Raw genomic sequence first — 15150 nt, 5'->3', positions numbered from 1 at the left:
AAATATATATTTTTTAAATTGAACCCGTATGAGTCAACTCAACGAACACATGAGTCAACTCAATGAACACGTAAGATCGGAAACGGCTGTTTCTTGCGATCACAAGAAAGGACACGCGCTTGGCAACGGGCACTGTCCATCTCATCGTGGCTTACTTACCACAACAATCTAAATCGAAACTCTTCTTCGTACTTCCTGCCATTGTCAAAGTTCAAAACCTAATCCCCATCAAACTCACTACACTACATAACAAGGCAAGTCAACAATGCATGGCCACGCGCATGGCGTATGCAGTGCTCAACCTTCTCACCTTACACTGAAGTCAACGAACTACTGTTAGACATCGTTCAAGCACTCATAGGTGTAGAATTTGTATATATTTAATTTTTTTAATGTATCTTATAGACATAATATATGTGTTATATTTGAAATGACAAAAATATTAGTTCTAATACATATATATATATATATATATATATATTTATATATCAAATTATATATATTTCTCTTTTCATGGACTTGTGGGTGGCAATGATCGGTTGAATAAAGACATGAGTTAGACGAAAACCTTCCAAAGATGGTCGGTGAGTCGGTACGGTGGCCTTCGACGTACATAAAAATTCCACGGTTGTGTTGGAGATGGCACACAAAGAAGAAGAGATGGCACTCATAGGTGTGACCATAAATCGCTTGCATGGCTACCGTTTTGTGGACGTGTGCCGAAGCACTATGAAGTTGGCCACCAACTTCAAGAGAGTTCCCGACGCTTCAAGTTCGACTTCTTTGAGTAGCGTAAAACTTACGTGGATATGGGGCCCGCCTAGTGGCCACGCATGCACGTCCTCGCGCTCTGCCTGTCCACCACCACCTCATCATTCCGTGTGTTCTGGGGTAACAGTAAATCCGGACCGTCCAATCCATTATCTTCGTTGAGCCAAGGATGGAGATGTCTCTGGTACCACAGATTGCACCTCATCGAACGGTCCAAGTTCCATCATTATTGTTCATCACCACCCATCTCAAAGCATTCTTGTTATAAATGAACCACCTCTGCTCCACTGCCTGATACGAGCGAGGGTGAAACGACGCAGATAAAGAGAAAGGAACGGTTATGATCGCTTACCGATGCAAAGGACGGTGGAGATGGGCTCACGCAAGACGAGCAATGGCGATGGCGGATCCTGGGTGTCGATGGCGCTCGAGACGGTGCTTGCCTTCGCAGGGGTGGTGACGATGGTCCTGGCGCTCCGCCTTGTGGGCCCTACCGTCGTCTGGTTCCTGGCCGCCGAGGTCCCCAGGGCGTACGCCTCCGCCCTGGCTTGGCTCCGGCCGCCCTACATCTACCTCGTCATCAACGGCATCATCATCACCATCGCCGCCTCCTCCCGCTTCCAGAAGCACCCCGCCGCCGACCCCTCGACACTCCCGGTGATGAATCTCGCGGAGGTCCAGCGCGAGATGAAGCTTGCGGAGGACGAGCCGCGGAGGGAGTTGTCCAGCCGCGCGAAGGCAGAGCCGGAGGTGGAGGTGGAGGTGGAGGAGGAGTTCGTAATATCGACGTCGAGTTGGTCGCCTAAGAGGAGGAGAGGGTCTCTGGCGGAGATGCCAACGGAGTATTCGGTCGCCGCGGAGGCGAAACCGCTGCTTTCCACCCGGTTCGGCCACCCGAAGGCCGCCGAGCCCAGCGCCGACGGTAGAGTTTGACTCTCTCTCGCCCCACCCTCCTGCTAAGCTCACAAACTTTACTTGAACCAAGCGGGGACAAAACTGTGATTTCAGGGAAGGCGCTCGGGTTGGCGCGGCGGAATGAGACGCTCGAGAGCACGTGGCGGACGATCACGGAGCGGCGGGCGCGCCCGGTCAAGAAGTCCGACACGTGGGACACTCGCAGCGGCGTTTGCCGGGAGGAGCCTGCAGCGGCGATGCGGAAGTCGGAGACGTTGATCGAGGCGGCGGGGGCGGGGGCGGCGTCGAGGGAGAGGCCGAGGAGGGAGGCGTCGAAGGGGCAGGAGGAGCTGAACCGGCGGGTGGAGGCGTTCATCAGGAAGTTCAACCAGGAGATGAGGCTGCAGCGGCAGGAGTCGCTGAAGCACCACATGGAGATGATCAACCGCGGCAACCATTAGAGGAGGAGACCAACCTTGGGCAAGGAATTACTACTACAAGCATGTCCCTTTTCTGATGATACTGAAAGGATTAATTGGGGCGAGGGATGGTGTTGATCCAAAGTCCTCTATTTAAATTTTGGATCACCTAAGAAGATACTGCATTATCATTAAATTGCATCTATGTTGCAATTCCCTGTAACTCAAAATCTTGCACCACATTTAATTCTATTTATCACGATGCGTTCGTGTTACTCATGGAAGATATAACATGTGACAATATGTATCCGATGAAGACAACAACGAGAAAAAAGATGAGACAAATCGATAGACATCTACGTCGATGCTAGAAGAGACACAGGAGGGTGAGGCATCCACATCAATGCTGCACCTCTCTACTTCATTTTCCTCCTATGACATCGATATAGATGTAGAGCAAATGTCGGAGGAGGAAAAGGAGGTAGGTGAGACATCTACATCGCCGACAACAAAAAGGGAGAAGAAAGAGGAGACATGTAAGGTAAAGCGGTGCGACATCGATGTAGATGTCTCACCTCCATCTTTTTCCTTTTTCAGTGTTGCTCTGCATTTGGGTCGATGTTGAAGGAGGAAGAAGAAGCAGTGCAATGTCAATGTAGATGACTCACCTCTCTTATCTTCCTCCTCCGGTGTCGATGCATATTCATCACCGTTTTGTCTTCTCTTCCTCCTTATCATCGATATTCGGAGTGACGTCGACAAGGTCGACCACCGTATCATTCTCGCTAATTACCATAACAATAACTACTCACAGTATCATCATCTGTCACTACTATTAAAATTATCTTTTCGTCTCATTCATACATAATTAAATGAGATTATATGTTTTTCTTTCATAATTATAAAGATTTCAATATAAATTTTTTAAATCTATAAAGTAAAATGCTAAAAGGTTTAACTACATAATATATAATTAACCTCAAAGAAGTGAGAAAACAACAATAATTGATTCTAAAATGCCGAGTTTGCCGATGATTTGTCCATGCGAGCCTCGGTAGACATCACCTGCAGCGTCAATAATCGATTCCATTGTGTTCCACAGGGGAATATTATCTACAGTATAACTAGTCATCAGAAACATTCCATCGTCTCGTAGATGCCAATAAAGATCAAAAAAGCACGTTTCAAAATCAAGATCTTACAAACATGTGATGCCAATTATATGTTGAGAAGCATCTTAGGAGCAGTAAAGCACACAACAACCAAATGTAATATATCTTCATGAACAGAAGGTTAGTTAAAGATCAGTAACAAAAAGTATTACTGCACAAAAATGGAAAAGCTGTATTGGACCTTCTCTCATTTGGTGTTCATGCATGCAAGCTATAATGCAGTGTTTGATAATAAAGCAATATAACCTTTTCTCATTCCAACCCCCCTCTTTTTCCCTTTAAGAAAAAAAAATTGAGATATGAAAAAGTATATATATAATGTCCCATTTATTTGGCATCAGCTATTTGGATATTCTTCCACCTTCTAGGTTATGGGCATGGGAGAGAATATGGTAGCTAAACCTTGGTCCACTATCATCTGAATGGGAGGACCATAATCCATCAAATACTTATGTTCACTGTTTACAGCAGATTCATCTCCCCTAGCTATAACCTCACCATCTGAGTCGATGATGCCACCTTTGGTGGGATGCCCAACACGCTTACCGGGCTCTAATCGGAATGCCTTGACCTGAAAAATCAAAGATCAACAAAGTGAACAAAATAAACCAAGCTCTTGTATGTGTATACAGAGAGGCTTATACATGCAAACAGATGGTAGGCTTATAACAAATAAGATACCAGACATTCAAACATACAAAGCAGAGATCCAGGAGAAATGCTCTACAAAAGTATATATAATTGACCAGGAAGAAAGAATGAAGTGGTTGTATTGGGATCATATGAGAGGATAAATGGACAGGAGATGGTGACAAGTATTTTTATGGATAAGTGTGTTCTTTGTCCGAAGAAAAGAGAAACATATAGGTGTTTCAATTAGGAAAAACTAGACCAAATCAAAAGTAAATACATTATCTAGTAGAACATGTCTCCTATTGCATTTATTGCACTGGTATGATGGTGGAATGGGCAAGTGACCAACTATTGGTCCTTTTCCTAGTAGGAGCAACTCACAGGTTAATCCATATGATGGTGGAATGGGCAAGTGACCAACTATTGGTCCTTTTCCTAGTAGGAGCAACTCACAGGTTAATCCATCTTCAGTGGGAGTGTTACAACTCCTCTTTAAACTATTATCCATTTTTTAAGATGTTCAATTTTCTAAAGCTTTTAAATATTTTGGATAACTTGACCAACTTTCTAAGCTTTGCTCACTTCCGAGACAACTGTTAGAGAAATAGTTTAAAGTTTAAGCTTGAGAATATGCAGTTTAAACATATTTTAGTTTTATGAAGTACATCTTTATTAGCAAAAGTCCTTATAAAGTGTCTCCAGCTATACACTTGATCCTGAAGGACATATTTACAATGTAGTTCCAGCTTCACATCCTATCTTGCTGCTTTCTCCATCTTTTCTCTTTCTAAATAAAGCTTAACAAAGTAAGGTCCAGCCTAGTTTAGGCTGTTTACAAAATAAAATGACATTTCACTTCGATCGCTAGCTGGTAACTAGCACAGCTCACTAGCAAATTCTTTCTCCATCAGGACTACTCATTGGTTTATTATCATAATCATCTCTAATGATGCTTAAGTCTAAATAACATTATACCTTAAAGCCAAATAAATAATACTACTAAAACTCTGAAATATATTGCCAGGAAGTGCAAGCTTATATTATGTTTCTTCCTAATTCTCTTCATTAATATAACTTTGAAGTCGATCATAACCTCAAAATCTTTCTTTTTATGGATAACTGTTGCCTCATGTGCAAAACTTAAGTGTATTATAAAAGAAGACAAACAACTACCCAAGAACGAGATAGCTACTTAAAAGGTCAGAAACACATGGCGCACCTTCAAATACATCACATAAGGTGATTTCACGTAGCTTCCATCACTCATTTTCAACATCATTCCTAGAAGGGCTGATCTTGGACAATTCCTGACTATGATTACATCCAAGCAGCCATCTGAAAACTGCATCAACATAAAGAATCACCTTCTGATGTGAAATGTCTATTACCGAAGTGAAATATGCACCAAGGAGTTATAGTAATTAACAAATTACAGACAAAAACAACTTCTCCAATGATATTAAAACTTGAAGAAAGAACTATTCAGCCATCTTCTTCCTCATAGGTATAAATAATTATCTGACCTCTTGTCTATAGTTCCATTAAATGTTTAAGATGAATATATCAACATGCAGACATCTCTGCTTGCTTGAATTCTCATCAAACTAGTCAATAAGTAAAAAGTTCAATGAAACTCTTCTCATGTCAATAAAACAGGCAAAACCAACACTCACACTCCTGAATGTATCATGTTTTTAACAGAAATGTGATGTGTGAAGAAAGAAACTTATGACCACAAGCAAAATGCTACCTTGGCTTTAGGTGCTGGGATATAATTTTCTGCCGAAAAGGGCACATTGTTGACCCAAAGTGAAACAAAAGGACCAACAATGGACCTCCATTCCAATCCCTCCAAGGAAATCTCTGGTCCCTGGTATCCACATGACTGGACCGTAGTGGTACTTTCTTGGTCTTGTTTAGACAGTAGAATGTGACCCTTGAAGTTATCAACTTGCTTTACTGGTTCACCATATGCTTCATAACCAGGTGCTGGAACAAAGTGGACATGCCCGTGGTATTTTCGCAATTTCATAATGCGGAGAAGAGCCTGTAAACAACACAAAATTAATAATAGCGCAAAGCATAATTCTGGGTAAATAATGCATGCTTATCAACTATACCAATTTGAAGGGAGAGGAGGTGGGGTGAGTGCCTTCACCAACAAGCTGGAGGCTGAATCTACACAGATCCTGCTAATGCAGGTTCTAGGAAGGCACATGAAGATGTCTGATACAGGAGCAGCAAAAGGCTATCTGATAAGGTCTCTGTCCACACATCTTTTTACAACCCTTGAACTAAACTGCTACTCAATTTACCAATGTTCGAATAGATCATAGAAGCCCCAAAATACATCTTCAACAATCCTACTGGTCCTTTTGAATACTTATTCTTCATCCATAATGCCCATGCTGCGTAAAAGCTAGTAGTTTGAAAAAGTAACATGAAGGTAGAAAGTAATTTCTTAGTTCATGAGTGAAGGAAGATAGCACAGGTCATCTTTCTTTTTTTGTTTCTTTAATTTAATATTCAAATTTGTCTAGTGCTTCAGGCTGAATCTCAACACTATTTCCAGCCTATCCATTCCTATCAATACCTATAACAAAATAAAAGGTGCTCTCACTTCATACTACTAGGAGTGCATAACCACAGGCAAAGAGCTGGATGCAAATCCTGCTATATCTGCTTATGTAGATAATCACAGGCAAAGACCACATGATAATGCTGTTAAAAAATGAACTACCAGACCAGGAATGCTATCAGTAATAGAGATAAAAATGAAGGTTTTTGATCGAGGAATGTTACTGTGGTAGCATTCTTAGAAAGAAATTCTGTGCCTCAGTGGTGTTCAACTGCTTGACAGCTCTCTTCCAAAGATTAGTTTCCTCCCTTAAAACCGTGAATACTGTAAGATGTAGTTGAACCTTAACTAGAATGCAGCAATGATCAAGAAAGAAGGATAGAGCTTCTAGAAATTGTTTAAAATATGATAGCTTAATATATCTCCAAGCAAAAATGGGGTTTAGACTTCCACTAACAAATGATGCAATATAAGCCAATACATACTTATTAGATGCACAGCGCATATAATTTCTATATGAAATACTCAATTGCAACTTGCTTTATCACAATTATACTTGAAAGCTTTGAAGAGAAATGTAAAAGATCTTGAGGAAACTAAACTATGTCTGACATACATATATATCAAAGCGAGGACTTCCCATCCACCTATACTTCTCAGATTCGATATCAACGTCAGCTACCAAGCCTGCAGGTACATTGGATGACTTTCAGATGTACGCATAGGAATTTCCACCCAGATAAAATAATTCTGTTAAAATTTACAGACTTAAATTGTATGTTTTCAGACAAAAAAGGGCTTTATTTTTCCATACCCCAGATAAGCAACAAGACACTGAAAAACTTTTTCTCTCCTTGTAAGACAATAGCAACATCCAAAGAGCGCTTGTGACCTGTACATAGCAAAGATTGGCTATTGGAGTAGTGTATTATAATATCAATAGAGTTAGCAACTGCACCAACCTTCTTCAAGGCACAGATCCTGTGAAAACCAAAACAGGGTTGCCAAACAAAACATTACCTCTTATAACTGCAAATGTAGCATTTGGAATAGAGCACAAATCGCCAGCTGGATCCAAAAGTGATTTCACCATGCCATTTCCTGTACCTAAAGGCAAGGAAAAAACCAACATAACCATCATGTGTCATGACTACAACATATAATCAATTTATGCACTGTGATTATGAGTGATTGAACAAAAATCTTTTCAGGAAATGACATAGATTAGTAGATGAGTCAACAGGCAAGTCAACTACAGACAGAAGGTGAAGTTCAATCACAACCAAGAAATAATGAGAAAAAAAATATGACAGACGTAAAAAAACACAAGAAAATTTCTCTTTAGTACATGTAAAATGGAGCAAAGTTCATGTCCCTAACTATTGCACACCATATGTTACCAGAGATTTTGCAATCAGAAATGTTTGAATAGGAAATCCTTGCTTCTTCATTCATCTTGCACAGGTAACTCCTATTTTGACCATGTTACTCGAGAAGACAAAAGTATCATAAACAACAACCAGCATTGTGCTCTATAATTCTGATGGATATGCAACACATATTATATAACCTACAGACACACATGAGAAAACAAAGAATTCTCAAGGATTGGAGAAGTTCATCACAAGATTCATTATTGCACCAATAGAGAACTTATGAGAAACCTATGATGAAAACATCATGCATCTCATGAAATTCACTATCTGTTTTAAAATAAACATTAAGAACAAGGTCTTGTGAGGTTGTGACAGCTGATCAGATCCAGGCCAAATTAGGTATTCAGCTATACTGGCTGAAATGGCTGTCAAATGTATATCATTGTGACATTTTGAGTCCAGAACCACATTGCAAACAAAATTAAAACCAATTTTCAATCTGGTCAACTTCAGGTAGACACTGTACTGACTGGGTTGGCGTGCAAGATGAGAATCAATACAACTCATTTGATAACATTAGTTTTGCTATCACCGAAAGCAAGTCCCTTAGATGAACAACAAATCAAAAGGTATAAGCCTTTAGCTAGTCAAAGGAAAACAAGCTATCGCAGACAAAATTATAAATAGAGTGTTTGATGTAATACTCATATATGTCCGTGTCTTTCGGTTTTATTCATGCTTTGCACAACATGTTAAGGGCTAACAGTAGGCTTAGTAGCCCCATTTTGGTTGGTTTTGGTGGTCGTCTTAGGCTTGCAAACAAAGGTTGTGTCATGTGGGCACTTGTGGGGATTTCGATCTGTAGTGGACCATTTTGGACCCTTTGTTATATGACCGTTCAGAGCTTGTAAAGTCTATTTGTAATTTATATTGACTATGAAGTGTTTGCTAAAATGGTTGCTTGTGGATCCCAAGTGAAACGTTTTCTCTAACTCATTTTCTCTTTTGTAGGTCCTAAGGGACCATAGGAGGTTCCGGGAAGGCTGATTTTTATGGACGGATACGCAAGAGTGCCGTACGACTTAGGCAAAATCAGCTAAGTTTGTGATATATGGTATCAGAGTAGGACAAGCATGAAGATGTAGGGAAAGGAGTCGCTTAGAGGAGAGAGCATATAAGATTGGCATTCAAATGAATGGTCAACTCTTTGCGCGAGAGACACCACAAGAACAAGCAAGCTGAGAAGAATGTGTAGCGCACAAAAGTTGGGATGGCTGAGTTCGAGCTACGACTTGACGTTGGCAACCAAACTTGACAGTGCTCAATGCAAATGGGGTGCTTGGTAAAGGATGAGACTGTGAAAGGTGAGATAGGTTGCTCAGCGATCGAAAGAGTTGTGCAAAGCTCACAGAGGTGAGGGGAATTGTTAACTCGAAGAATTCGGTACTCATGCAAGGGCTTGTATCCGAACGATGGATTGTTCGTGGCCATTCCAAGACGATCGAAACTCAACGCCACAGAGCAATGAAACTTTCTCTTTGGCATGGGAAGGATACGTCCATAGGAGGCTGAAGTGTGCAGCGAGTTCAACATGTTGCTAGGAATAAGGCTTTAGCTAGTCAAAGGAAAACAAGCGTTGCTTGGATGATATGTGCACTTTAATGATATGCACTTTTACTAGGTTGTGTTACTATAATCACTATATATGTCGAAGATGCTACTCAATGAAAAAACAAATTATCGATTTATATCAAAAGACAAATATCAAAGACAGAATAAATGCCAAAATAGACACCTGCTGGAATTACCCCAAGAGGTAGCTTAATTGCGGTAGCCCAGTCTTCTCTATTCAGCAAACCATTAACTACCTACCATGGGGAGAATGAAAAAAGAAGTGAAGAATTCAAGAGAAAAAAATATCAACTAATCAGTATCACAATATAGGCAAACTCGGGGGTTATGTACGAGCATGCGTGTAGAAATTATAGAATAACTAGTATCAAATGCGGATATAACATTGTCGACGATTAAAGAAATTTGAAAAGGAAATATACCAGGATTTTCGGGATGTGCATGTTTTATCAAGTTTGACAATTAAGCCACAGAAGATTTAGTCCAAGCTAAAGGATATGTCTATAAATATGCTACTCGTATATATTGTTTATGGTGAAAACCAAAGAACCCATGGATATGAGGACACCTAAAACCAACCTAATGAATAGCATATTGAGAGAAAAGAGGCAAAATATTTCTTTGCTTTCCAGCTAATCAAGATTAGATATATAACACAAGAAATCATAGATGCCTGGACATTAATAAAGGTAGTGAACTCCATAGAATAAAGGTAAACAGATACATGTAGATGGAGATGTTGTCCCAAAATGTCTATCAAGGATAGGTATCTTTCTTTATGTTACTTTATGGGAATCTTGAGAAATATATGAATGCATGTTGAATACTCTTTGGTAATAATTGGTACCCACTTATGACACATTAGTGTTCCATACTAAAATAAGAAGTTAAATACTAACAAAATCCGGATAAAAAGCCATGTGAGTCATGATTTTCCTGTCCATTACATAAGTCTTGATTTAGATAAGACTCCTAATTCCTGTCCACCTTTAACCAGACTCTTTTGTGTGCATGCGAGTGTCAAGATGAGTTACTAACCTCCACAAGAACACCATCACCGCTGACACACACAATACCATCATATTTTAGAAGATCCAACGATTTTGTGATTTCTTGAGCATGATTCCGATGCTTAGTTTCTGAAGAGGTAGAATATGACAAATCAACTTCTTAGTACCATCAAACCGAGGAATCAAATTTAGTTCAGAAAAATTAGAAAGGATTCACATGCTCACCAATTATGGTACAATCGATGTCAGCAGCTGCAAGAAGTGGCTTGATCTCTTTTTTGAAAACCGTTCTTGCACATTTCTTTCCAGAAAATGGGTTTACAATGATAAACAAATTCTTCGGCCTGCCTACAAGGCAAGAGATGAATTTGACAATTTAGATACTATTAATTGACTTCCAGGCAAAAGAGATAACAGACAACATAGCTCAATTGACTTCCAAAAGGCATTTACATAATGGAAAAAAACAATAAATAAGATTATGTATGTCTTAAATGTGGTGTCATAATGACAAATGGGTTGATATAAAACTAGTATCTTTTGGAAATAATTGCGACAGTAATTTGACCAAAATCTTGGTCTTTATACACAATGGTAGCGACCTATAGAGTACTTACTTACCAAGGGAGTCCATGTAATCCCTCAATTTGGCGCTCCACCGCCGCGCCGCAGCTTCGTTCGGCATCTCCAACGTGTAATCCCTCCTCACCCTCCTCCTCTTCACGGAGGACCGCTCTAAGCCGCAGAAGCCGTGCTCAGATACCTCCAGGAAAGCCTTGATCGTAATCCGGAGGCCAATGGTCTCCAGCCCTAGCACTTCCGACTCCAAGCTCAGGCACCTTTCGCCTCCCCTGGATCCCCACCGCAGCGTCCCGTCCGCTGCCAGGCTCGCCTCAGCCACCGCCCCGTTCACCCGTATCCACTCCGACGGGACTTCGATCGCCGTCTCGTCATCTGCCATCTTCGCCAAACAGACAGAAGGCGACCGAGCGAGCGAGAGAGAGAGAGAGAGAGGCGACAGAGCGAGTCTACCATCAAATAGAAAATAGGTAATCGCTTCAAGGCGCGAGCCAACTGACACTCCAGGAAATATTCTTGCGGAGCGATCCTTTTCATTACCTTCCATATGATTGGAGACCATAAAGGGTCCCACTTGTGGGTGGCTGATTGGTGAACCACGTGGATGGTAAACGAGCCAACGTGGTTTTCTTTCTCGAAGGAAACGATTGGGGTTCGTTGCGGAAACGTTTCGGTCCACTCGTTGAGGTCTGAACTTGTTTTCATAATGTTTTTAAAACAAAAAACAAAAATGTAGAAAGGGGCCAACACACGAAACAAATCGATGTCGTTGATGAGCGTTTTGCAAGTCAACGCCCGTGACTTTTTCGATCTCAATTCATCTCCTTCGAATCAAACTATAATACAACTAAATAATCATGTTCTTATCCTGAAAAAGTCAACGCCGGAAGGGAGTTTTGGAGCCATTGCGTTCATAAATATGGATAGAATAATGATTTGCATCACGAGAATGTTTATACCAGCAGCTTAAATTAGGATTAAGGAGCACATCGTAGATACAGCAAGAACGAACACGCGCAGCAATCATGTTCTTCCCCAAATCATGGACACAGTGAAGCAAGAGATGGTGAGGGGGAATTAAGAGCCTGGCACGAACTTGGTGGCGTAAACCCAAGCATTGTTAGCGACGGGGTTGTCGAGATGATCCAAGAGGTTCTCCAGAGGCCCCTTCCCTGTCACGATGGCCTGCACGAAGAACCCAAACATGGAGAACATCGCCAGCCTCCCGTTCTTGATCTCCTTCACCTTCAGCTCCGCGAACGTGGCGGGGTCGTCGGCGAGGCCCAGGGGATCGAAGTAGGTGCCACCGGGGTACAGATCGTTGCCCTCCCCAACTCCGGGAAGCCCGTTGATGCGGAAGCCCTCGACCAGGCCCATGAGGACGACCTGGCAACCCAGCACGGCCAGTATGCTCTGGGCGTGCACCAGGTTGGGGTTGCCGAGGTAGTCCAGCCCGCCGTCGGAGAAGATCTGCGCGCCTGCCTTGAACCACACCGGCTCCTTGAAGTCCACCTTCACCCACTTCTCCAGCACCTCCGGGGTGATGCAGCCGAACGCCCCCAACATCGCCCACCTCCCATGGATCACCTGACACCAACAAAACAACGCTCTCGGTTTACGATCGGAGTTCATCGCCGCCGCTATCGAAGCAGAGGCGTAGGTGGTTACCTCGAGAGCTCTGTTCCTGGCAAAGGCTTCGGGGTCGGCGGAAAGGCCGGCGGTATCCCAGCCGTAGTCACCGGGGAACTCTCCCTTGAGGTACGACGGTGTCTGCGCCGAGAAGGGGCCCAAGTACTTGACGCGGTCTGGTCCATACCACAGCTCGTTTCCCTGCCATGGATGATACCATCAGATGCGCTACTTGGATTAGATTCAGATGGAGAGAGGGAAGAGCTACACGGCGGCATACCATGGTGATCCTTCCTTTGCCCATGGGAACAGCATCTCTGAGAGGGTTGGCGCTCGACGCCCGGGTTTGGCCGAGGAATGAGGACGGAGCGACCACTGTGGTGGCGCGAGAAGAAGCTGCAGTCAGGGTTGCTGCCATCTCTGCGGCTGTGGTGTGGGTGTCTTGAACTGTGTCTCTGTTTCTGGTGGTGAGAGGTGGATGGAGAGGAATGGATGCCGAGGAAGGTATGTAAGCAGAGGAGGGAGGGAGAGAGAGAGGACGGAAGGAGAGGCTCTGGACAGAAGTGTAAGGTGGAGATTTCCGGATCTAGTTTGGGCCAATGAGAGGTCTCAAAAGGATCTGAAGCTTGTCCACCTCATCTCATTTTATCTGACTGCTATCTTCTCTCAGCCTGCATAACCAATCATGGATTATTCATCCTCCTCTTATCCTGGTTTGATCTTTTGGGCTGTAATGTTAGTTGTCTTATAAATTAGAATCTTCTTGATATATATATATATATATATATATATATATATATATATATATATATATATTACAACTATGTGACTGTGTCACATTATATACTAAATAATAAAACAAAACAAACACTTCATCAATTACTTCTTAATACATTTATGCATACTATAATCATTAGATTGGAGATTTTATGAGCTAATTATATATTATTCTAATTAATTATTTTTAATATAACGATCTTTATATTTTTAAAAGTTATATTGGGATCCTATAATTACGAAAGTAAAATATTTAATATTATTTCTCCTTGCACCATCAATTCTATTAATGAAAATATAGTACACGTGCTCACCCTATAGTATTTTCGTTAGTACAATCGACAATGTGAGGAAAAACGAGATTAATTATTTTATTTACATGAGTATAAGGATCTCGATATAACTCTTGAAAATATATGGATATTGATGTTAAAAATAACTAATTACAAGAGTGATATGTCATTAACCCAAACTTACTAAGATGCTATTAAGTCCTTAGATTTATTTCGTTAAGTGTTTTATCTAATTTTATTTTTTAAATATTCCATGTGTTTGGTTAGAATTCTTTGTTATATTTCTATGAATATGTTTAATAGGAGATGACATTGTCATAGATTGTTATTGATTGAACATTTTATGACACTTTATGATCATAAGGATACACTTAGAAATCACTGAGAAAACATCGAAATGATTAATCCATTGTCAATGAAAAGGTATTGGAAGAGATATGATGACTTTATATTGGATATAATATATATAAATCTATCATTTTTCTTGTATTTGAAAGTTGTTTTTGGTTCTTCATTTTTATATTTCTGTCTGATACAACACTGTTAATATATTATGGTAATTCGATTGCTAATACAAATTACTAAGATTATGCTTTTGAAATGATTGGCATGGATCTTAGTTTAGATTTTCTATTTTAATGATTATTTTGTTACTTTATATTTTTTTATTGATAGCTATAATTTATGAAACTTACGGTCTATTCACATAAAATGTATCACCAGTTAACTGATAAATAATTTTATTTGGTTCAAACTAAAATTAATATAGTATATTAATTAGACCTTTACAAGTCAATCTTAATAACAAAGTCAATGTATCGATACGAACTTACACATGGAGAGGCAGTACGAACTTTCACGAAGCTTCCCTTTCGGCTTTGGTGCAATTCTTTTAAGAAAATTCTCTCTCTCGTCGATTGATGAGGAGAAACTACCGAGCAAAAGCCTGATTTGAGATGAAAGAAAAGCTTGATGTCGCCATTGTTGATGGGTTTCGATCAGGAAACGAGATGCGAAGACGACGTAGAACCCGAGCATTCAGTCATCACCTCTGCTTCTCAGCAACTCCGATGCGGAAATCTGTGCGGAAATTGATCCATAGAAAGCTCGAAAACTGCATTTAGGAGGAAGCTGCTTCGACACGGTTTCCGATTTCCCTGTGACGTGAACACCTGAAGGATTTCTCTGCAAGTACACTCGGTATTTGACATCCTGTTCATCCCAGTTTAGCTTGACCGAACTCCATTGGTGTGTTCTTTGAGAGCGTTCTTATCTCTGAGTGCTGCTGCACCGCAGGTGAGTCTGAAACTGAGCATCCACTTGGGTCTAACTCATACATAATTGCGGACAAATTGTGGAATTCGGTGGCAGCAACTCTTCTTTGTCA

At 41.0% G+C, this 15150-nt stretch overlaps 3 protein-coding genes across 4 annotated transcripts; 1 reads left to right on the top strand and 2 right to left on the bottom strand.

Annotated features, from left to right (window-relative positions):
• The first annotated feature begins 1069 nt into the window (after positions 1-1069).
• Positions 1070-2312, top strand: LOC103978415 (uncharacterized). The gene is made up of 2 exons (XM_009394200.3): positions 1070-1693; positions 1780-2312. Exons 1-2 carry the CDS (start codon positions 1126-1128, stop codon positions 2124-2126), a joined length of 915 nt encoding a protein of 304 aa, XP_009392475.2. The 5' UTR covers positions 1070-1125; the 3' UTR covers positions 2127-2312.
• Positions 2313-3331: 1019 nt separating this feature from the next.
• On the bottom strand, positions 3332-11574 carry LOC135629486 (sphingosine kinase 1-like). 2 transcript variants are annotated; one of them, XM_065136921.1, is made up of 10 exons: positions 11107-11566; positions 10711-10833; positions 10514-10614; positions 9639-9711; positions 7488-7574; positions 7282-7359; positions 7084-7154; positions 5640-5936; positions 5109-5231; positions 3332-3827 (listed from the first exon to the last, which is right to left on the bottom strand). In XM_065136921.1, the coding sequence occupies exons 1-10, from the start codon at positions 11444-11446 to the stop codon at positions 3621-3623; spliced, it is 1500 nt and encodes a 499-aa protein (XP_064992993.1). In that variant the 5' UTR covers positions 11447-11566; the 3' UTR covers positions 3332-3620. The 2 variants fall into 2 exon arrangements, with proteins under 2 accessions (XP_064992993.1, XP_064992994.1); XM_065136922.1 differs by lacking the exon at positions 5109-5231 and having other exon boundaries at positions 11107-11574.
• A 440-nt stretch (positions 11575-12014) lies between these two features.
• Positions 12015-13184, bottom strand: LOC135629487 (chlorophyll a-b binding protein 13, chloroplastic-like). The gene is made up of 3 exons (XM_065136923.1): positions 12974-13184; positions 12733-12894; positions 12015-12651 (listed from the first exon to the last, which is right to left on the bottom strand). The coding sequence occupies exons 1-3, from the start codon at positions 13109-13111 to the stop codon at positions 12142-12144; spliced, it is 810 nt and encodes a 269-aa protein (XP_064992995.1). The 5' UTR covers positions 13112-13184; the 3' UTR covers positions 12015-12141.
• Between the last annotated feature and the right edge of the window lie 1966 nt (positions 13185-15150).

Source organism: Musa acuminata, chromosome BXJ3-1 (genome assembly GCF_036884655.1).
Source record: "Musa acuminata AAA Group cultivar baxijiao chromosome BXJ3-1, Cavendish_Baxijiao_AAA, whole genome shotgun sequence".
Lineage (NCBI taxonomy): Eukaryota > Viridiplantae > Streptophyta > Magnoliopsida > Zingiberales > Musaceae > Musa > Musa acuminata.
This window is presented reverse-complemented; position numbering and strand designations above follow the sequence as displayed.

Coding starts and splice junctions, on each gene's coding strand:
- LOC103978415 (XM_009394200.3), top strand. CDS start 1,126: ATGCAAAGGACGGTGGAGATGGGCTCACGCAAGACGAGCAATGGCGAT. Junction 1,694..1,779: donor CGCCGAGCCCAGCGCCGACG/GTAGAGTTTGAC, acceptor CTGTGATTTCAG/GGAAGGCGCTCGGGTTGGCG.
- LOC135629486 (XM_065136921.1), bottom strand. CDS start 11,446: ATGGCAGATGACGAGACGGCGATCGAAGTCCCGTCGGAGTGGATACGG. Junction 10,834..11,106: donor GGATTACATGGACTCCCTTG/GTAAGTAAGTAC, acceptor CTTGCCTTGTAG/GCAGGCCGAAGAATTTGTTT. Junction 5,937..7,083: donor GTCCTCGCTTTGATATATAT/GTATGTCAGACA, acceptor TGTTGTTTACAG/GCTCTTCTCCGCATTATGAA.
- LOC135629487 (XM_065136923.1), bottom strand. CDS start 13,111: ATGGCAGCAACCCTGACTGCAGCTTCTTCTCGCGCCACCACAGTGGTC. Junction 12,895..12,973: donor GCAAAGGAAGGATCACCATG/GTATGCCGCCGT, acceptor CATCCATGGCAG/GGAAACGAGCTGTGGTATGG. Junction 12,652..12,732: donor CCAGGAACAGAGCTCTCGAG/GTAACCACCTAC, acceptor TGTTGGTGTCAG/GTGATCCATGGGAGGTGGGC.